Below are 21,094 nucleotides of genomic sequence, written 5' to 3' on the forward strand. Positions count from 1 at the left end.
GGTTGTCGAGAGAATCTCGGCATAAACCGCTGACCACGCCAAGCCTGTCATCACCTTTCTTTTGTTCCTGCCCTCTCCGATCATCTTTTCACTCATAAGCTATAGCAGGTAACACCGAGCTGCAGTATCTGTCGTGCCAATTCAGGTTTCATTCTGAAGACTGTTTGAAGAGCTATTCTGAAGTTTCCTTCGATCCAAAAAATTGAGACGGAAGAATCATCATCCGTTGTTCCTCCATGACCACTAATAACACAATCCAGCTCATTCGGTAGGACCTCCAAACACTCTCATTTCGTAGTCTTCTCTCCAAGCACCTCGATACATGCCCTGACTCTTTGGCTCGCTCTGTTCGCGCAATGCTCTTTCGGCGACCAGATCCATGGCATATTCTGCAGCTGCTTGCATAGTGTAGACTTTGGGTAGGATTTCCGCAGGATCGTCGTGGGGCTCACCAAGGTCGACTTTTTGCTTTCCTACCTGAGTCGAGTGAGCGGTGGCTGTTTCTGTATGCTTGTCAATCTCTTGGTCTTAGATTATTGGCTGCTGCAGGTAGATTACCAATGTCGTCTCGGTCCCCATCAGATCTTTCCTCGGATGATTCCTCCTCCTGGGGTCCTTCTCCGAATGGTTCCAAATGTCGCTGCTCATCATCCTCTCCTTCTCCGTTCTCTTCGCTGCTTGATTCTCCAGTCACAACAGCCTCAGTCTCTTTAACATCAAAGATGCTGACTTTGATCACATCCACAACAGCAAGCTGTTTTCCGGTCTGCGCATGATAAGCCGCGTATCTCTCCATCAACCCACTTCTCAAGCTCTCCGGACCTTTCCAGATATAATCATGATAGTGAGCATCACACCACTGCAGTAAGATCCTGGTAGAGAATGCGAGTGCCTTGTCACGGTTGAAGAAGGCAGCTTGTGGCATGGGACGCGCAGAGCTTTCGTTGCTTACGCGTAGCATCACTACATGGATAGTAGAAGGTCCATTGTAGGCGATCTTGTCGGTTTCAGAGTCAAAGGATGAGTCGGTTGTGTCTTGGACGGTACAATCGGTGTAGGATAGTGATGTGCCAATGTCCATGTGGTCAGAGTGGCTCATGTTGCTTTCTGGGATGGTGGGTTCGCTCGCCGAAGGAGAAGACGTGTTGCAGCTTTGGATGTTTGATTCTTCAATCATGTCTTGCGCACTTGACATGTCGTGAGGTGGGTTCATTGTTGAGATCTAGTTCAACGAACGAGAATGAGGAACGAGTATGGACCAAGGGGCTCGAGATGATGAAAGAGAAAAGCAGTAGTGGATGTTGTGAGATTGTAAGATGCAATAGATAATAGAAAGTGAAAGTATGGAAAAGAAGTGAAGTGACGAAGCAAACCAACGTGTGTCTGTTTGCTCGATGGATCAAGACAGGCCAACGCGAGAGAAAGGCGCAAGCGTATGAGCAAGTCAGTGTTTCCGTCCTGCCGTCTAATGTCTACCAGATGATCAAAACAACTGGCAATGTTTGCCTGCCTACTCCTTGGTCTTGATAACTCCTCGCCACCCTATGGGCAGTCCCAATAACGCCCTGCCATGCATGACCCGTGTCTTCCCGTAAGCATGTGTTCGAACGCCGCGATGCTCTATGCCCTCCATGATTTGGTTCCCAAGAAGTAACAAATACATAAACAAATAAAATCAAGCTGCAACTTTGTCTTCCAATCCTCTCCTCAAGCCCTTGAAGACCTGATCAAAGCCACCAATAACGTCACGACACTCTCTGGCGCAAGACCTTTCAGCGAGACGATGGTCCCAATGCTCCTTTTCAATGAGCCACTGTGCCTGATCTGCTAGGTCGCTCTCCCGACGCATTTCCGAGACCATGAGTTGGGTGTTTCTCAATTGACGTGCAGCACTGGCAGTAGTCTGGCGGCCCATCTGTAACGAATCAGATAGGGCAGCGAGCGTTTGTATTAGATCGGTGGTTTCGCGATCGAGACGCGAAAGAGTATGTAAAGCACGCGAATCAGGAGTTGGCAAGTCTTGTATGACTTGGGTGATGGCAGGCACCACCTCGTCGTCTACGATCTGAAAGTCCAAAGGGGTACCGAAGCCAAAGGGAGCGAACAAGGAAGCAGAGAGGGAAGCGAAGTGCTTTGTTTGTTGTATGATATGTGACGAAAGACTGTTGGTGGATGTGGTGAGACGCTGGGTGTGGACTTCCAGAGATTGCTGAGGGGGTAAGTTCTGCAAAGCGACGAGAGTACGGGAAATGGTGTCGGGGTTCTGATGCGAAGTAGGATTGGCCAGGCGTGAGATTTGAGCCAGGGCATCTTCCAGCTCTGGCGAGAGAGCATTTGGGGGTTCGGGTTCGGCATCGCGAGTAGTTGGACGAGAGAAGTTGCGATGTGGTAATGCTGGGTTTGTCTTCTGCTCAACATGGACTCCACTGTCTCTCGGGCCTTCGTCGTGCTGCAGGCCTTCGTCCAGTACATGGTCTGTCTCCGTCTCTTGAAGGGATCCTGGCTCGGCCTCAGCATCGTAGTCCCAGTCCTCATCGTCGGAATCGGCAAAGTCGAGCTCGTCGGCAAGATTGCCCATGCCAGTGGCACCGGCCGAGGCGTCTAGATGCGACGCGAAGTCCTGGCTGCCATTGGAGAAGCGAGATGCTGTCGACAAGCGATGGTTTGATGACGAACTGCTGTTGTGCGAGAAGGATCGCCGTAGCGGAGTGAGAGGCGGCGATGCCATGCTATGTGTGCGACGAGACCAGTCGAGCGAGAGAGCGGGCTTGGTGACGGCTGCCTGCCTGTTGTTTGGTCTTGTTGGTGCGAGCGCGATGTATGGATGCGTGGGTTTAGTGGCTTGCAGCCAGATGCCTCATCCTTTCTTCGCCAGGGATGCTGTCACAAGCTCGATGTCCGGTCGCTTGCCGGATGCAGAAGCAGCCCTCGTTTGTGCTGGAATACCAAAGGCGGTCGGCCGAGTCGTTGCCATCACAAGTGTTGGCAGGAGCGACTGGCCAGGGTATTGTCCAAGCTTTTCTGTCATCTCGTTGGCGTGGGCTGCCGTACGCGCTGCCCCTGATCGCTGACCACCGACGAATACATGGGTGCATGACCAACACTCGAACACCTCACAATCTGTCCTTCACTAGCAATGTACACTCTGGCCGTGTATTAAGTATGATGCTCCTATCTTGTAGAGCTATATGTAGCCGCTCCATTGGCCTCTGTTCTCCCCTTGCTGTGCTCCGCAATAATACTTCATCCTTGCCTTCGTCCAAAGCCCATCCATCATCTGCAAAAGCTACCCGAGAAACGATACTTGAACCGAGCGTAGAAGGATATGAAAAGAGAGGCAACATAACGAAGCAAAGAAAACTGCCAACCCTTCCCCGAAGATATTTCCTGTCAAGTTTGTAAATCATAAGGCCATCCCGCGTGAGACAGTGGTATATTCCGACAACGCCTCCAGCTTCCCTTCCTTGCAAGCCTTCTTTCCATGACTTGCAAATCGTCCCTTTCACAAAACAAAGGAGATCCAAAAGAGCGATACTGCTTGAGCCCGTCAACTCAGTGCTCCGTATCGACCTCGCTACCGGGGCCAGGGCTCTTCCATCTCTTTCTCCAGAAACGAAGCCCTCTCAGTCTGCTTCGGCTACGGCTCTCACGGATTCCAACTGGTCGCTGTGACATGCCACGGTCGTCGTCACCTTCGTCTCCGTCGGCAGTGACGTGCGATAGCGAACTCACTTTGCCCGTACGTAGATCCGGGATATTCCTGATATCCGGTGCCGAGTGCGAAATGCGTTCCCTACCGTGGAGATCTGGGCTCGAATTAGGATGTAAGAACGGGTTCTCTGTTGACAGTACTGGAGGTGGCTCGATTCCTTTAGTCGGTGTCTCGGCGTCCATTTCCTCTACTGAAGAGGGACGCGTGGAGCCCGGTGATTGCGCGCAGGTCGTAGTTGTTGCAGTCGCATTACTAGTAGCATGGCTGCGAGATGAAGGCACAGAAGAGGGCACACCGGGCTGTGATGGTGGGGGGAACGACCTCATGGTCTGTCTGTGTGGAGATGGTGGAGGTTTCGTTGGCGAGTCCGGCTCTTGCTTACTCTGCGCTGTTTGGCTACGGACGAGGATAGTCGTCAATGAAGCGTCTCCGCTCCCGCGTCGAGCACCGTCGTGGTTCTGGTTCTCAATACGTGAGAAGCTGCTGAGTTGGCCTAGTTGCAGTTGTTCCAGCTGCTCGAGTGCAGCGTCTTTCGAGGAGCGACGTGAGTTTGTATGTTGGTGGAATGGTACAGAAGAGTATGGTGCGTGGAAACTGCCCGTGCTCGGCTTCTTCTTGTTGCTTTTGAGAGGTGTTGCAGAGGCCGGACGAGCTCTTGTGGGAGACGTGGGCGATGCTGGTTCTGCGTTCAACCGAACGTTGTCAGGTTTCGTTGCTTGTGCTTCATGTTGTGTCTGTGACGTACGAGATGGACCGAAGAGAGAGTCTCGTTCAGGTGGGATTTCATCCTCTCTGCTCTCTTCGGAGTCCTCCTCAGGCACAGAGAGGGGTGTTCGAACTGGTGGTGAAGGTTGACCTCCGGGGCTAGCCGTGATGCTTCCTCTTCTCAACTTCTCGACGTGGATCTTGTCTTCCCAAACGGTTCTGTTGGACTCAATTTCGTCAGTGGCAAAGCCCATGGCTGGTAATATTGCTGTAATGCCTTCGAAGAGAGGACCAGCGAAGATGCTCATGAAGCCAATCTGAGACTCTGCCAGTTTGATCAAATCTTCCCTATCTGGAGGACCGCCAAATAGACAAGTTGGCAAGTTAAGCTCCTTCTCCATGGCACCTTGATTGGAAAATTCATCTGTGAGGATTACGGCCCAACGCGCTGCAACATCGTACTTGCGTGCCTGTTCGATGTCAGTTTTGATTCAACGGCAATACCGCCAATTTGACGTACCACGTTGCTGATGTCGGCGCATTTCATCAAAAGTCCACAGACGAGATCTCTAGTCTCCTCGAGAGCTTTTGGTGTCCAGCCCTCGATGCTCTCGTCGTTTGAAGATAGCTTCTCCTGCAGGTTACCCATATCAATCATATACTTGAAATGAAGTCCCATGTCGGTAGCCAAGATCGAGTTGATCATCAGCTTGCGCATAGGGATGTCGGCGAACGCTTGTGGCCAATATCTGCGAAGGATCTGCGAATAGGCTGCGCAGTGGAATGCCTCTAGCACGGAGCGGTCATTGTAAAGCTGAGCAAGTGGAGCATTCAGAGCGACCAAGAAGGCGTTGTTCACACCAGGGTGACCGACATCATGGCCGATGGCGGAGATGAGCAGAGTCAGCGCATCGAAAGGCTGTAGCAAAGATGCGACTGCCGCGAGGTCTTCCCTAGGTGCCTGTTTATCCTGCGAGCCAGGGTAGGGAGGTAGAATGCCAATCTGAAGGAGGAAGTAGAAGACGGCCTGCAGAACGTCGACGATGTGGCGGAAGTTGTGATATAGAACAAAGTCGTTGTAGGCGTGCCTGCAGGCAAAGAGGAAGATGGTAAGATCATCTGCAATCAAAAGTCAGCAGCGAAGCGTGAGAAGTACGTGATCGTTGAAGCATACCGGTGGGGATGCGCCATTTCGAGAGTTCTGGCATCTGCAAGACGTGTTGCAGCATGGTCAACGCAGCGTAGAGAAGCTCGTCCGAGTCAAAGTCATGGGCAGAAAACTCCCAGGTGCCTACAGCTTGGGCCACGAGAGCTTTTCTGTCGCAATCAATCTTGAGCTCGCTAGAGAAGCACGTGTCAGCAAAACAATCAATGTTATGTGAGGTTCGTGGTACCAACTTTGGATCGATAGACTCGCCAACGGAGTCAGGGTTACAGATGCCGTTCATCAGGCCCGAAACCATGACCTCTCGGAGGTAGGCATACGGCCGTTCTTCATCAATGCCAACCCACGAAAGCTTCCTGTTCCGTTTCTGGAGCACGAAGCTTGCTGCCTCACGCGAAACTTCCTTGTATGTACGGTATGCGTGAACGGCCAAGCCTTGGACTCGGTCGAGCCCGAGTGGACTAGGTAACACGTCAATGGCACCAGCATCCAAGAAACGTGACATGCGTGTCGGTTCGGCCAGCAGCTATTTCTCGTTAAAGAAGGTCAGATAGGTAGATGAGGGCACAGAACTTACGTCAGTCTTGCCAGCAAGAACAGCAATTGGAATAACCAGCCTGGAACGGACACGCTGTTGAATCTCCGAAGACAGGTATGCCAGCAGGTGGACGCCGTACACATCGCTCGGCTCATTTCGCTCGACCTTGGGTCGCTTTCCCATCAAGGGCGACGGAGGATTGGAGTCCCACGAGGTTCTACGCATGGGAGCGTCATCATCTTGAGGCATATCGAGGAGCACAACGATCGGATTAGGATTGCGCGGTTCATCGAGTTGTGCAATGGTCGTCAGGCAGGACACGCCATCGCGACAGATGTGGGCTAGACGATGCAATCAGAAGGGCAAAAGGCATGTAGCGAGATGCAAAAGCGACTTACCTTGGCCAAAGGCAGCCATGATGGTGCGGAGGTTGTGTTCGGTCTCATTGGAATCATTTGCAGATTGTAGTCGATCGAGATTCTTGTCCAGGAAGCCTGTCACGGGCGTCTTGCGGTCGACGTAGACGACAGCGAAAGCATTGCTCGTCATGGTTAGTCGGATCGGTTCGGCGTTGAGGCCTCTATCGCATTGCGCAGCCGATGGAAAGTCGCGAAAGCCGACCAGATCAGCACATTCGGCAGCAGTCGAGGCAGTGTCTCAGAGTCGAGCGAGCAGGTCAGACAGCCAGCGTATGAGTTCAGGTTGTCGCGTCGCAGCGGAGTGAGTGAGGGAGGATTGGCGACGAGCGGTCGGGTCGGGCACGGTGGTTGGTCGAGTCGAGTATGCGACGATGCAATTCGGGGCAGGAATGTGGGAAGTAGTCAGGCCGGCGTGGTCGAGGATTCGAGGTCGTGACTATGGGAGACAAAGTTAAAGATGCGGACGGCAAGGAAAAGAGAAGCACAATGTCATATGGCGGGCATGTCACGCGAGGAAAGGCGTGCGGAAATAGGAGAGGCAGCAAGTATGGAAAGCAGCAACGAGTTAACGTCGAGTTTAACGGGGTCGAGCTGGAAGCGTAACGAGAGGTTGCTTCTTCCCCACTCGACAAGGCTACCGCTACGCCAGGGCAGAGAAGCCCTATCGAGTCCGCCTACGGTAGCTGCTCGCTACCTATTAATCTCGCATCCGCCCATGACGCCCGTTGCTTTTCATCAGACACGTTGGCAGTTGCGCTTCCCGCTGTCTGTGTGTCTCTGCCTGCTGCGTCCTCGCCTCCCGAACCACTGCTACCCATGTGCACTGCTCGACCGTGTCTCTGTCCACTCTGTGCTCTAATCTCGAGCCTCGCCCTCGACCTCAACATGCAATGCTTTGCGCAGCCCGCAGAACGGAAGCGCACGTCAGCGACTGTCACGCCAAGGCTTCGATTCTTCCACGTTTCTTCCATCTGATCATCCATGCCCAACTCGGCGCCTGCACGTACAAGGACGGTGGGACTAGACGATCGAATTCCAATAGCATCTGCGAGTCTGTTGCTGCTTCTGTTTTCCAATACTCCAGCATCCCAATCCGTTCGTAATCGCTCCCCCGTTGACCTGCTCCAAAGAACGGTCATAATTGCCGATGCGAATTGCAACTATGTTTTTTCCGTTGCTCAGCTCAGGCCGCCTTGCAATCGCGCCCCCGTCCACCCGTCTGTCGCTCGGTCAGAACAAACGCCCTTGTACATGTCGGCAAGGTTAATGCTACCTTACAGGCAAGCAGATGCTGCCACCGGTACGCCTGCTCGGGCCCTCAGCCAGCGTCAGACCCCAACGCTCTGCCCAAATCGATGCTTGTAAGGCTTGGTTAATCTCTGTATTGGCTATACCCGTAATTCTGGAAGCCAGCTGTGCCTGCTGTCGCCACGCACCTCAGGTTTGTTCCGTAAAGCTCCTGATTGACGGGTTCCTGCCGACACGACTCGCACGAAATTGTCGATGCGCCTGGTCCTGTGTTATGGTAGGTGGCATGTCGTGCATGTTAGATTGTTGCTGGCAACCGTCACACATTGGTGTGTCATCGAGAAGAAGACGCTTCAGAGCCTCATGTGTTCAAACCCAACTGTTTATCATCCTGCTTACCTAGCAGGAGTCTTCTTCCGCTTGCGGCTCTATACCCTGGCGGGAGACTTTGCTGACAAGCCTAGTCCGTTGACTATGACAGACGATTGCCGATGCCATGACTCAAGGCTGCTTTCAAGCTCCGATTTTGATCCCGAGCAGGCCAGTTCCAGTGTACGAATCGACAGCTTCTTTCGAAGCAGCGATGTCGCCAGGCTCACTCTGCTCGAGACGAAGAACTCCTGCATCTGTCAACTAGTCTAGAGGACGAACCTATCCACCAAGAAACATCAGTGCTCAAAGAGGAGTTTACACTTACAGTATATCATCGCTGGGGATGCATGTGTAGAAATGCATTCCACAGCAGGCCATGTTTTTGCGCAGATGGCGTCTGTCCCTAACCGGTCTTTACTCTACTATGCCTTAGGCTATCGATCGCATCTGTAGCCAAACACGAGACTTCGATACCGTCCAGTGTCACCCCTACCTCGCAATGGATGTATATTCTCTAACATGGACATATAGACGTGGCATCAACAATGAAACTTCGGGGTCATCTTGGTATGGTCTGTTGTCGTCAAATTGAAAACATGGACTATACAGTCATGTATCCAAGATATATCCTGATGGACGAAAGCCATGTCAGCGAGGGCAATTGTTGAAGTGCTCAGATGATGCGTGTTTGCAGATAGACAGTAAGAGGCTGGGTCACGTTGGCCTCAACCCCTCGATTCTTGGCCCGATCTGCGGTCTGACGCATCCGGAAGTGGGGTGTTTGAGAGCCAACAAGGTAGCACTGTAGACCGCCTTCTCAACCCTCTACCACTGCCCAGCCTCTTTGTTCGACCTGTATACCGCTTGAATCGTCTCGGACAGTCTACGCGACTGTCCTGTATCCACTTTGCCCCCAAGACACCATCTCTTTGTCCGTCAGACAGGCTTCGCACTTGGCCGACACCACCGTCACGACCGTCACGTAGCCCACACGTCCTGGCAGGTGGCAGCACGACCTGACCCTCCCTCCTGCTGCGGCACTGTCGCAGCCTTGCTCCATCTCGTGCGCTTCTCGACGTGTTGCCTGCGAGACAAACCTTCACTGGAACCCGAACGAGATCCATCACAGCCGCGAACATCGTCTTCTCAACCTCGCTTCGTCCGTCTCGCCCTCCTTAACGCCGTACTGTCCACTGGTCGATCCTGGTCTGCGAGTGGTCTACCAACATCCTTCGCAAGCTCCCCACATGCCATCATCCAACGACGAGGTGTTCCACGCAGAAGATACGCCGGATGAGGCAAAGGGAAACAAGGCGAGCCGCAAGAAACAGAAGAAGAAGGCTGCCAAGCAGAGACTCGAGGCCGAAGATGACTCTGCTAAGGACTCGTCGTCTGAGGGTCCTCATCTCTCGCCCGATCTGTAAGTAGCTGCGAGCTTGCCTTCGGAGAGAGACGTAGCTGATCAAGACCACTCAGAGCACCAACACTCACTCCCATCGCGCCCTCACCCCCGCCTTCTCGTTCACCCAGTCCTCCGCTAGACGACCGACTGTCTGCTCCAACGCCTGACTTCTCCCCACCCGAGAAAGGTCCTTCTCCTTTGTCCAAGGTGCCTGCTCTACAATCTCCCAGGCAGAAGCCACACCCTTTCGCCCCGACCTCGGAGCCATCCCCTCCACAAGATGGTGTTATGCTGGGGCACGATGGCTCAAAGGTCCCATCACGCCTCTCTGGTGCTGGCTCTCCCCTCCATGCTGCTTCCTTGTCTTCATCACCCCAAGGCGGCATTCGGCTGCCTCAGGGCTTCGTGTCAAGAGCTTTCTCCGACACGACAAACGTACCTTACACCACGACACCACCAACCCAACCCATGAACTTTGCCAGCACCAATCACGTCTCACCATACGAACCCCTGCCTCCGCACATGCCACAACGCCACTTTTCAAGACTGGCCGAGTACGACTTCAGCAGACCAATCCACACGGACAAGTTTTTGCAAGCTGGTTCGAGAGGTTATTACTGCGGTTTCGACACATGGCAAGCACCCAAGACTGTTTCATCTACAGGCACTAGTTCTGTCGTGGTTGTTGGCTTCGAAGGCGGTCTGGAGGTTCATAGAGTGAAACGACAAAAGACTGAGGTGATCGGACGCTTGGAAGGTCTGCAGGGTGGTGTCATCGATGCGAAGATTCTCCCATGCACGGCTCGAGATGATCCCTTGGAGCATCTTCGCCCTCTGGTCGCTTGTGTCATTCACGGACCTGTACTCGACCGTGGCGCTGCTTCGCCTTCTGCTGCCGACATCAAAGAATATCACACCTTTGTTGACGTCTACTCGATGAGAACATGGCAACGAGTGGGCAGGCTCTTCCAGACTCAGCCTGAGAGAATCCATCAACCAGTCGCAACCAAAGGCTTCACACCTCCTCCACCAATTGGCAATCTCAGTATCGCTGCCGAAGGACGTTTTGTTCTTGTTGCCTCTGGTGTGAGTGGAGAAATTTACGTATTCGCCGTTCGCAGCAAACAGTCTGCAACCGAACAGCAGCCATTCTACTGTCTCGCTAAATACTGGTCAAGCCTGAAGACCAGGTCATCTTCCTCGGACGACCGGAATGCGATTATGGCCAGCGAGTCAGGAGCTTCAAGATCGAAGGGTGCAAAGAGAGCTATGTACGCTTTGAGCGACCGCTGGCTAGCGATCAAGCCACCGCTCAAGTCGTCTTCCCAAATGACCCTGAAGGGCACCACCGGGTCTATCGGCCATATGGACTCTGTTGGCATCGCGAGCCATGCTTGTCCAGCTCAACCTCTACCGAATTGTGAGATCGATGCGCCCTTCAATGACAGCCTTATCAGTCGTGTCGCCAAAACCACCACGCGAGAAATATACAAAGGCGCTCAGCAAGGTTTCCAAGCACTGAGGACGTACATCAACCGTCCAGCAAACCCAAATGGCGATCCCGCCTACTACGGGTCGCCCCAGTCGCCACAGCCCGAGCAGAACCGATTCCCGCCTACTCATGCTCAAAGCAATGAGCCACCACCGTCACCTATAGAGCCAGCTCTTGTGTCAATCATTGACCTTGAGAAATTGCTTGAACGCGGGGAGCGCGAGATCAAGGGAAGCCAGCCTCCTCCATCTACCTTCCACCTCAACGATGGATGTTCTTTCCTGTCGTTCTCTCCCAACGGATTATCTCTACTTGCTACCAATCACATTGGAGACGAGTCGAGAGTCTGGGATCTGACCCGCATCAAAGATGGTAGAGCAGCAGTAGCGGACCCGTCTTCCCTTGGTACTGTTCGTCTAGTCTCGAGATTTCCCAGGCTGTCGCCGTCGACGGTGACCGATGCTGTCTGGACAGTACGCGGTGAGCGCATTGCCATCGTCACCGACAAAGGTACTGTGCACCTGTACGGCATGAAGTCACTGGAATACAAGCCCACAGTCATGTTACCGTCAAACTTTCCTTCTCCAGGTTCATCGCCACGCGAAGAAGTTCAAGCACCTGCAGGAGGTTTCATGAGTGGTATGCGTGCAGGGTGGCAGAGTATCCACGGTCTGGCTACTAGACCACGCAACGGCTCAAGCGGCATTGTCAGTACTCTTGGCAGTGCCTCAGTGGCCGCAAGAAACGCAGGAGGAAGAGCTGTACGTCAAGGCCTATCCAAAGGTCTTGGTATGGCTGCCGAAGGCGCTCATCATATCCGGCACGCCGAGGACAACAAGATCCGTTTGCAATCAGGCCACCAGTCTGTCGCACCCAAATGTGTACAGTGGCAACATGGCAAAGATAGAGATACCATTGCGACTCTGTGCAACGGTATGCTCACCCTGTGGGCAGTGAAGAATGTCAGTCACACCCAGCACAGAAAGACTGTCGTCAGCCCTGCAATTGAGAAGACGCCGCTCGGACAACAATCTCTCCCAACCATGTCCAGCGACGTGCTACCACCATCAGTACTCGGCTTGCTCGAACCAGAAGGCCCTCATGGTGGCTGTGCTCGCGAAGGTCCCCACGGCTTCTGTGTCTGGGATGTCTCGCCTGCTCAACAACAAAGACGTGCTTCCACTGTCAGTCTGGGCAAGAGGAAAGTGAGGATACCTCATCAAGACAAGGATACTAACCCGTCTTATATGCCTTACCACCGCTTACCTACTGTGAACCTCTTCACTGTTTCACATTCCAAGAGCAACACCGAAGAGACAGATGATACCTGGGTGTTTGGGTTGCCTTTAGCACCCAGCAGTAGAGTTAGCAGCCAGCAGGATGATTCAACAGGACCCTACGACGACGGCATCACTGAAGAAGACATGGAAGGCTTTGTGGGTCAAATGGACGAAACTCTGCGCGGTCAAGGGTTCTCAAACAAAGGCCATGGTGATGATGAGTCTGAAGAGGAGAAGCTGGTTGACATGTAAATACACATGACAAGATTGGCATCCTGCTACTCAGCACACGGTGAAGTTTACGATGGTGGATGATGGTTGATGGTTCCAAGGCGTTTTCTGGTTTGGGAAGGGCATGGTCAAGGGGGGGATTGTGATTATTAGACGAAACTAGATACCACACTTTTCTTTTTAGCAATGACACTGGACACACTCGTTCCACAAACATAGATGCTGGTGGTCGCGAGAAAGGAGGAGATCGCATTCAGCGTGTTCTTGATCGTGTCATGGAATACTTTTATTCGTTATTACTGCTTCTTTCTGCCTTCGAGTATGTACGGTGCTATTTCGCACGCATTCCCCTCAACACTTAGCAGGGAACTTCGTGATGGCTATCAGTCGACATCGCTGTCGGTCGAGCTTGCCGAAACCTCACGAACGAAGCGATCTCTTTCATCCTCAGAGTCGCAGAGGTCAACGACACTGTCATCAGTCACTCCTTCCTCAACCTTAGTCACGGATGCTCCTTCCTTCTTGTATTGCTTAATGACCTCGTAACCCAATGCTCCGATCCTCCATACTATGCCACAGTCCTTACAACCGATCAAACGAGTTTTGGGATTGATGGCCGGCTTCTTGCCACAGCGGAAGCAAGCAATATCGGCTGGCTTTTTGAAACAACCACTGCTGGGATCTGGTATGTGCTTTGAGAGCCATACCTCTTTTGGATGGTAATCGTCTGGCAGAGGAATGAAACCACATTCGAGATCGCAAGGATCGGTTGGCCGAAGACCGGACTTTCGGGTTTGCTTCTTACGCCGGCGGAGGGACATGAGGACCTTGTCCTGGAACTTCTGGCTGTCGTCTCTGGCTTTGGCGGTTTCTTTAAGTATCTCTTCGGGGGCCTTTGCGGCTGCCTCTGCGGTGAGACGCCAGGGGCCGTTGTAGTTAGGACCTTGAACCACTTGTCTGGAGGGCATAGTTCCCGCTGGCTTGACCTCAAGTTCTTGAGAAATCAACATTTTCTGACAATCCCAGAGGATTGGGGTAACAATCTCATCCTCTTGCAGAGGTGCCTCTTCGACACTGAATTTTGCTGTGGTTGTTCTGTTGAACCAGGCTCCATCATTACCAACAGAGAGCAAATTCAGCCTGGCCGCATCCTCTCCGATCAAAAGACGAGAAAAGTCTGGACTGAATGCACCTGACATGACGGCAGAGTTGAGTTGCACGACATCACGGACATGCTTGTCTGAATCGCTGCGGTATGGATCCCAGCACGCGACGACTCCATCGGAGGAGCCAGTGTATAATCTGTCTCGTTCAGATCCCCAGGACAGGAATCGGACGCCCGTATCGACCTCCCACCTCTTTTTCTCGTGATTCATGATCGCAAGTGACTCCCCATGTCTGAGCGTTCTCAATGGCATCTGGCCGTGTTTCGCATATCGAACATCCCATATGTAAACACAACCTTCAGTACTGCCCACGGCGATAAGGTTGTCATCATGAGGCGAATAGACGACATCGTTGATATCCCATGCTGGGCAGTCCAGCTCTATGGTGTGTGATGCACGAGTCTGGTGAGGTGAGTAGAGCCGTACGACTGATCGTATCCCATGGCTGACATGACTTATCGGCCGGCTAGCCACTGCGAAGATAGACGAGTTGCCACCCGAATTTGGGTTCCATGCAAGATCGAAGACGTTGCGATTCGGAGCGTCGGTTTCCATTCTCTGTTGCGTTCTGATGTTCCACAGGGCAACCTCTCCTTCTTTGTCCCGATGATCGTCTTCGGCATAGACTACTTCAGCTTCGGTTGAGAAGCCTGCAAGCAGGTAATCCTGATGGTGGTGTGCTACACCCCACTTTAGTGCGGATGGATGCCTGTTAGCCTGCGACATGCCTGAAAAGCAGATAGGCTCTGACAGTTCGTCGCCATGATGAGGATAGACCTGGATCGAATCAAGACCAGAAGAAGCGTTTCCAGTTGCCACTAGTCCGTTGTTACTAACAGAAAGAAAGTCCACCGATGCTGCATGTTTGCGATTATGAACAAGCGTAGTACAGAGTGGAGATCCATCAACCCTGTACTTGTGAAGATACCGGTCAATACCGGCAGAGTACATGTATTTGCCGTCTGGACTGAAGGCCACTGCCTGTACAGTAGAGAACAACTCTCTCCGGCGACCGTCAGGTAATCGGCACTTTATGGTATGATGCGGAAGCTCCTTAACTATCTGTGTTGTGGCACTCCCTATGACAAGATTTCGAGGCTTGTTGTAATCAACGGATTGTACGTCGGTGACAGCGACCGCGCCTGCAGCAAAGGACTCGCCATCGGGGGACCATGCGATTGTTGACACATCGCCCGATGCATTGTCCATATAGGCTTGTGCACCCATGCTGCTGTAAACAAGATCCCTGACACCTGCTTGAAACTTCCTCGGCCATTCACGGCCAAGGGTGGAACCGAGCTCTCGGTGTCGGACGAGATGGTTCAGAGGTCGCACGCTTCGCCTGCAACGATTTGGGTCATCCGGAGTTTCGACATCTTCTTCTTGAGTCGCTACAGAAGAGTCCACCGGATTTGCTTGAGCATATGTCGCGCGCCGTAATTCACGGTTCACGTAAGACGGTTGATTCACGGTAGCGAGTTGGGAGAGGGGTTTGGTGGTAAATGCTCGTGTAGTGCGTTTTGACAAGACTTTTGAGAATCTCGTCTGCAGCGAGGGCCACTTCCTTCCTACAAAGAAGCGTTCGAAGTCTTTCCAAGGAATGCAGATGACCTCTTTCAGATGTATGATCAATGCATCTTCCTCTGGGGTGAAAGGCTGTCCGAACCGGTTGGCAAATGGTCGAATCTTGGATAAATCTGTCGAAAAGGCGAATGTCTGTTGATCGTCCTCCACGGAATCCATAACCTCATCTTGAGAAATATTTGGTTTAGTTGACGGTGCTGAATTTTCTGGTTGGGTTATAGAAGAGCGAATGCGTCGGAGTCGTTTCACAGGTCCTTCGTCGTCAAGTTCCACAACCTTCCTCTTGCCAGTGCGAGGCGAGCCTTGGTTCGAAGGATTACTAGAGAGGCTTGAGCTAGCAGCAGGTGCCGCGATGTCGTCTTCACTCGACGATTCAATCTCAATGACGGAATATGCTAGCAAAGGTTTCCGTGGAGAGTGTTTTGCAGGTGGTAGCGTCAGATCAACCAGAGACAGGGGCATTCTTGGGCTCGCGCGCAGTGCCGCGGGCTTCCTGCGTGGAAATGGAGATGTTTGCGGGTTTTTTGGTCTGCGCGGAGACGAGTTGAGCGCTATAGACGATGGCTTCGATTCGACAGAATTTGTAGGGGAAGGCGCGACAGGTGACATTCCCTTTTTCGATATTGGCAAGACCTCTTCAAGGTGACCGAGACTGACAGCATTCTCTTTACGGACATTCGTTGATGAAGCTCTCGAGTGTGGTGTGCTTGACGAGGGCGGTTCCTTTCGCTCGGGTTGGACAGGAGGAGTCCATGTTGGTGCCACGGCTTGTCTTCTCACAGGCTGTGTAGATCGTGAGTCTGAGGGCCTTGTTGACCCTTTCGCAGTGGCCGGCGAAGGGGCTTCTACAGTGGTCGGTATGAAGGTATATGGTCGTGGGGATCGATCAGGCGCTACTGGCACAGGCCTCGAGAATTGAGGTTGCAACGACAGCAATGGGGTTTTCCAACGCCGCAGTGCTGAGCCAGCTGTATGAACTGGCGCAGCTGTCGAGGTTGAGATCGAGGTCGAATTCGAAGATGTAGAGGGACCAGACTTTGAGAGAGCGGCGAGGAAAGCTTGTGTCTTTGGGTTCGCGATCGAAACCCTGCTATACTGTTGGCCATGTCTTTGTTGCTGTTGGGGTTGACTACGGCCATGCTGATGCTGCTGTTGCTGTTGTTGCGCTGGAGCCAATTGCGGTGGCTGAGGGGGTCGAGCATTTGCTTTGGATGTACTCGTAGTCGAGAGGTGAGCAGTGTTGATCTTGGTGTTTGGTGCTTCTTTGTCGATGCGCTGCTTGCGCGTATCCCAGATAACCTCGAGCTCGTTATCACTGTCGCTTTCTTCTGAGGATGTGAAGAATATCGTGTCTGGTATACGCTGTGGTACATGGCGACTTTGGGACTCGGGCGGCGGTGGTGTATCTTCAAGGTTGATCACCACTCGGCCTCGTTGAGACATTGTTGGTTTCGTCGTCGTAGGAAGCACCTTGCTGCGGAACAGAGGAGGGGTGTGTCGTGCTTGTTCATTTCCATGGATTGGTATGTCGACTCGGCGACCGAGTGAGTGCTGTGTAAACAATCGTGTGAACGCTGAAGTGAGTGTTGAACGAACTGAGAAGACGCGTTGCGGAGTGAAATGACGCGCACGCGATAGATCACTTTTTTATATGATATGCCAATCTTATTTGTGATATGTTATTGAAGACATCGCTTCGAGAACGGCAGTAGTTTACAGGGGCATTCAAGTCTTGAGTCCATTGTTGCATCTTTTGTCATGCAGAGTGCTCCTTCTATAAAGTAATTTTATCGCCGGCTTCCTTCCCGCGGAGTGTTCAAGGACATCTAGTTCCTTCACTGATCTCCTTCACTGGCCCCAGCGTATGCTTACAAGACCCTCAAAGCTCTGTCTTGATGCGTAAATGTGCTACGTCTCCATCTCCTTCTGGGCGGTCGATCTGTTGGCTGCTAGCACTTTTGGCTGTCCAGATCAGATCCCTCGAAGCATTGTCGTTCTGGTCGGGCTCATGTTCTCGAGATACAGGCCTGGCGAGCAGACTTGTTTGAGAATAAAGAATTCGTCAACCTCTGTCTTGCATCTTGCTCAAGAGCAGCAGACCTCATGAACTCAAGCCAGTAGCCTTTCCGATCCTTCTCTTGAGCGACTCGATCGTATCTTGTGTCGTCTTGCCCTTCTCCTTCTCGTCGCGGTTGATGCGAACAACTGCTGCGGATCCTCCAATGAACAACGCAAAGACTGGGTCGAGGTTTCTGTCGAATCCCATCAGTCACTCCTTCTCTTGATGCATCCGTGGCAGGACACTACCGACTTGGAGATGATGTATGCGTAGCGTGGGGCAGACATGATGGATGGCTTTGTACGATAAAGTTGTCGTGGATTGTATTGTATTATCTAAGCGCACTTTCGAGGCTCGAGTATCGCGAATCTGGTGCTGCTGTTGGACTTGGTCGAAGTTCTGCAGCCTGCAAGCCGCGGCCGGCCATTTTGACTCGGGCCCGGCCCGCTCAACCTGTCCCATGACGCGTCGGAGATAAGGTTGATATGGTCCGATAAGGTCTACCGTGATGGGCACCCGCCAGATCGACTTGTTTATCATCTGCCTATCTCGAATATCCCTTGATTACATGTCAACAAAGCGAGTGACTCATACTGGTCGCAGAAATATCGCTGGTTCGGACTATGCGCGACTATCACAAGCAATGCCAAAGGAACGAGAGATGGACATATCAATCTGTAAGGGGTTTCATTCAGAGCATGTGCGTGTGAGCAGCTAAACGGAAGACTGAGCTATCTGAGCAGTTGTGGTCCTTGACGAGCTCTCTAGAGATGACGAGCTATTGCCTTGTCCTGCTTTGTCCCGTTGCTGTATTCGCAATCCTCCCTCAAATCATCCTTCCCCGTCGTGGTTCCCAAAGACTCCGAAACTCCTGGTGATCCGTGTAAGGATATCGTCGTAGCATTATAGTAAGGAAAAAGAGAGTCGAGTGTAGTTCAGGCAGCCTCGCCGAAGGTGTTCTCGCCCGAGTAGCTGTGCAACGTGTAAGCTTTTGTCTTGTAAAACCAAACATGAGACCACATACGTGATGTAGAGGAAGCCGTCCTCGTCCTTGTGCTCTTCGTAGATGCTGCTCATGAGGGCGGCGGTGGGGGGCAGGACCTCGTCGACGAAGATGAAGATGGCCTTCTCAGGCGAAAGCTTAATGCGCTTGCGGATCACGTAGACGAACTGTCCGACAGTGAGGTCGCTGGGGACCAGGTACTTCTTCTTGTCGATGGTGGCGATGTCCGACTTCTCGACCTTCTCGCAGATGACCTGTGTTGCCGCGACGTCAGTCTTGTTTCAAGCGTCGCGACGGATGCGGGACAAAGGCTTACAGGAATGCGGTCCGTATACTTTTGACGGATGCGCTCTGCTTCGGCCTGGAGGTCGTTAGTATTACTGTGGGGCTTAGATCGTTGGATGGGCGAAGCAACGCACCTTGCGCTTCTCGAAGCTGTGATGGCGTGTTAGTCGTGACGTCCCTTGACCGCCTCGGTGATAGGCAACGACTTACGGGTGCTCGTCCTTGAACTTGGATCTCATGTTGGCGATGTGATGTGAAAGGTTGTTTGTTGTGGTGAGGAGGTAGCTGACGAAAGTTGGAGTGATGCGAGATAGCTAGGGTTGTAGAGGTGTTGCGGTGGATGAAGAAGGGAAGGAGGAGGGAGTCAGGCGCAGGCTGCGATGACCAATGATGAATCGGATGCGGGGTGGAGCAAGTGAGCACAGACAGCACGAACGGTCGGTCACAAGCCAAGCTCCGTGTCTTATCTCCAACACAAAGACGACTGCTCAAAGTCAAAGAATGCACTGAAGGGACGCATCAGTGGGAACAAAGGCACGTGTGAGCATGTATTGTGTGAAGTGACTGTGAGACGAGAAAAATCACAAGACTTCATTGTGTCTAGTGATGGGTATAGGGAGGTATCATCTGTTAACTTCAATCATGTACCATAACACCATGACGACCCCAGATACCCAGCCTTCAGATAACCTGCAAACAAACTCCTTCCTCATAAAGCTTAAAGATTAACCTCATTCCAACCATACCTCATCCGTCACTACAATGTTGCAGTAGGGAAATAATACTGGTCCCACAGGAACTCATAATCTTCAATGATGCCGCCAGCCATGTCGAGCAGCGGTTTGTTTCGAAGCTTGGTGGTCACTGAGTGAATCCATGCTCTGTTTCATACGTGTTAGTAGAGTCAGAGTCTCATACGGTGAGGCAGTGTGAACGTACTTGGTGAATGTCTCGTAGAATGCACCTCTCATCAGCCACCATCCAAGGCTCCAGCCTCGTCTCTTCAACTCTTCTTTTTCAAGTGCTGTCAATGCGCGGAGGCCGCCGGCTCTTCGTTCTTGAAGGTCCTTCTTTGCCAGTTGGCGTGCGCCGTACTCTATCGTGACACCCAGCACCCAAGGCTGCCAGCTCTTCTTGTTCTTGGTTGCCCAGTAATGCATTGCTGCAGCATAGATGACTGGCCGAAGGATATAGAGGACCTCTGCCAATTCACCCATACCGTTGACTCGATGCAACAAGGCCTTTGGCGGTTTGATGTCGTCCGCTGTCAGAGCTTTGGACAATAGATAACCTGAAATGTCGGAAGAGGATGGCAGGGTTGGTAGCGAAAGTCCGGTCCTAGGCATTGTCCATTGGGTCTCTTCGGACTTCTCAGAGGGTGGTGACTCCAGTCCGCTGCCATCTTTGTCCTCCAATGTGCTGGGGTCTGCCTCGCGCTCGGGCAATGGTGGGTTCAACAGCGGTCGGGAGTTGGTCAGACGCATAAGAAGCAGCCTGCACAGAGCCTTGACACTCTCGAGAAGTACGACGACCTTCCACCTTGCCTTCTCTCCCCTTCTCTTTGCAGCCATTTCGCACAGTAGCTCAGTATATTGTACCACCTGCAGAAGCATGGCGAGTCGTTTGTAGGCTGGTGAGTGCTGGGCCCAGAATCGAGTATAGCGGGTGTGTGGCGAGGGATGAGGGCGTTGTAGCGCCGGCAGACGCTGCACCGCACGCGCAAGGAGGGAGTCATGATATATGGAAAGTAGTTGGACGCTCGAGTGTACTATGCGCCTGGTTCAGCTCTAGTCGAATGGAAGAAACAGCTGCTCTTTCTTACGAGACTCGGACGCAATCTCGGTATCGCGGAAACGACCTGATACATATTAGATTGTGTTTTATCAGCCCAAGGAAAGATCCGGTACCTGGTAGGATATAGGTCAAGGAGCGCAAAGCACCCTCGATCTGGCCGACGGCACTGGCATTCTTGGTTACAAAGTCGCCATACATGCGCAGGTACTTGGGCGGAAGAGCAAGAGCTTCCTGTGTCGTGTGTGACACTTGCCTATACAGCTCCATGGTCTTGATGATGCAGATTACACACTTGCATTCAGTATCAGGCGAAAAACAAGGAGCATGCGAACGGCCAGCTCGGTGATGCGCTCGTCTTGTGGAGAAGCCTCGGCATGCAGATACCCCGGTTCTCACTTGGCAGATGGTCATCGAGCCCGCTGAGCGCGAGAAGCTGTTCTTGAAGCAAACTCCTCCCTGCCTTTTCCCACTCCCACACCGACGCGTTGGCTGCTCGAGGTACTGTCGTTGATGGATTATCAGAACATGTACTCGTCTTTCGGAGACGAGTCTTCGGCTCAGAATCCCTCAGACAACCCTGCCAGCTCGACTCCCAATTTCATGCAATTTGTCCTGTCGTCGTTCCCTAATCTCGCCCAC

The 21,094-nt window shown here is 52.5% G+C and overlaps 9 protein-coding genes across 9 annotated transcripts; 1 reads left to right on the plus strand and 8 right to left on the minus strand.

Moving 5' to 3' along the window:
- Positions 1–261: 261 nt before the first annotated feature.
- M436DRAFT_60458 (uncharacterized protein) lies at positions 262–1,213 on the minus strand (the record flags this gene model as incomplete). The annotated part of the gene is made up of 2 exons (XM_013575558.1): positions 262–503; positions 559–1,213. The coding sequence occupies 2 exons, from the start codon at positions 1,211–1,213 to the stop codon at positions 262–264; spliced, it is 897 nt and encodes a 298-aa protein (XP_013431012.1).
- A 480-nt stretch (positions 1,214–1,693) lies between these two features.
- M436DRAFT_10488 (uncharacterized protein) lies at positions 1,694–2,329 on the minus strand (the record flags this gene model as incomplete). The annotated part of the gene is made up of 1 exon (XM_013575095.1): positions 1,694–2,329. A coding segment is annotated over one exon (636 nt), but the record flags the coding sequence as incomplete, so codon positions are not given.
- A 1,223-nt stretch (positions 2,330–3,552) lies between these two features.
- M436DRAFT_78388 (HD-domain/PDEase-like protein) lies at positions 3,553–6,669 on the minus strand (the record flags this gene model as incomplete). The annotated part of the gene is made up of 6 exons (XM_013575883.1): positions 3,553–4,887; positions 4,938–5,536; positions 5,592–5,758; positions 5,816–6,108; positions 6,160–6,461; positions 6,519–6,669. 6 exons carry the CDS (start codon positions 6,667–6,669, stop codon positions 3,553–3,555), a joined length of 2,847 nt encoding a protein of 948 aa, XP_013431337.1.
- Positions 6,670–7,213: 544 nt separating this feature from the next.
- Positions 7,214–8,537, minus strand: M436DRAFT_60461 (uncharacterized protein; the record flags this gene model as incomplete). The annotated part of the gene is made up of 5 exons (XM_013575559.1): positions 7,214–7,699; positions 7,818–7,941; positions 7,976–8,054; positions 8,187–8,233; positions 8,485–8,537. 5 exons carry the CDS (start codon positions 8,535–8,537, stop codon positions 7,214–7,216), a joined length of 789 nt encoding a protein of 262 aa, XP_013431013.1.
- Positions 8,538–9,406: 869 nt separating this feature from the next.
- Positions 9,407–12,585, plus strand: M436DRAFT_78389 (uncharacterized protein; the record flags this gene model as incomplete). The annotated part of the gene is made up of 2 exons (XM_013575884.1): positions 9,407–9,579; positions 9,636–12,585. The coding sequence occupies 2 exons, from the start codon at positions 9,407–9,409 to the stop codon at positions 12,583–12,585; spliced, it is 3,123 nt and encodes a 1,040-aa protein (XP_013431338.1).
- A 362-nt stretch (positions 12,586–12,947) lies between these two features.
- M436DRAFT_69600 (WD40 repeat-like protein) lies at positions 12,948–16,757 on the minus strand (the record flags this gene model as incomplete). The annotated part of the gene is made up of 3 exons (XM_013575713.1): positions 12,948–15,878; positions 15,915–16,037; positions 16,080–16,757. 3 exons carry the CDS (start codon positions 16,755–16,757, stop codon positions 12,948–12,950), a joined length of 3,732 nt encoding a protein of 1,243 aa, XP_013431167.1.
- A 658-nt stretch (positions 16,758–17,415) lies between these two features.
- M436DRAFT_78391 (uncharacterized protein) lies at positions 17,416–17,660 on the minus strand (the record flags this gene model as incomplete). The annotated part of the gene is made up of 2 exons (XM_013575885.1): positions 17,416–17,566; positions 17,626–17,660. 2 exons carry the CDS (start codon positions 17,658–17,660, stop codon positions 17,416–17,418), a joined length of 186 nt encoding a protein of 61 aa, XP_013431339.1.
- A 648-nt stretch (positions 17,661–18,308) lies between these two features.
- M436DRAFT_38949 (microtubule-associated protein) lies at positions 18,309–18,900 on the minus strand (the record flags this gene model as incomplete). Its single annotated transcript, XM_013575452.1, has 5 exons — positions 18,309–18,345; positions 18,398–18,630; positions 18,693–18,737; positions 18,796–18,811; positions 18,872–18,900. 5 exons carry the CDS (start codon positions 18,898–18,900, stop codon positions 18,309–18,311), a joined length of 360 nt encoding a protein of 119 aa, XP_013430906.1.
- A 518-nt stretch (positions 18,901–19,418) lies between these two features.
- On the minus strand, positions 19,419–20,722 carry M436DRAFT_69601 (peroxisomal membrane protein pex16; the record flags this gene model as incomplete). Its single annotated transcript, XM_013575714.1, has 4 exons — positions 19,419–19,542; positions 19,601–20,429; positions 20,484–20,519; positions 20,569–20,722. 4 exons carry the CDS (start codon positions 20,720–20,722, stop codon positions 19,419–19,421), a joined length of 1,143 nt encoding a protein of 380 aa, XP_013431168.1.
- Between the last annotated feature and the right edge of the window lie 372 nt (positions 20,723–21,094).

Source organism: Aureobasidium namibiae (genome assembly GCF_000721765.1).
Source record: "Aureobasidium namibiae CBS 147.97 unplaced genomic scaffold scaffold_2, whole genome shotgun sequence".
In the NCBI taxonomy this organism is placed as follows: domain Eukaryota; kingdom Fungi; phylum Ascomycota; class Dothideomycetes; order Dothideales; family Saccotheciaceae; genus Aureobasidium; species Aureobasidium namibiae.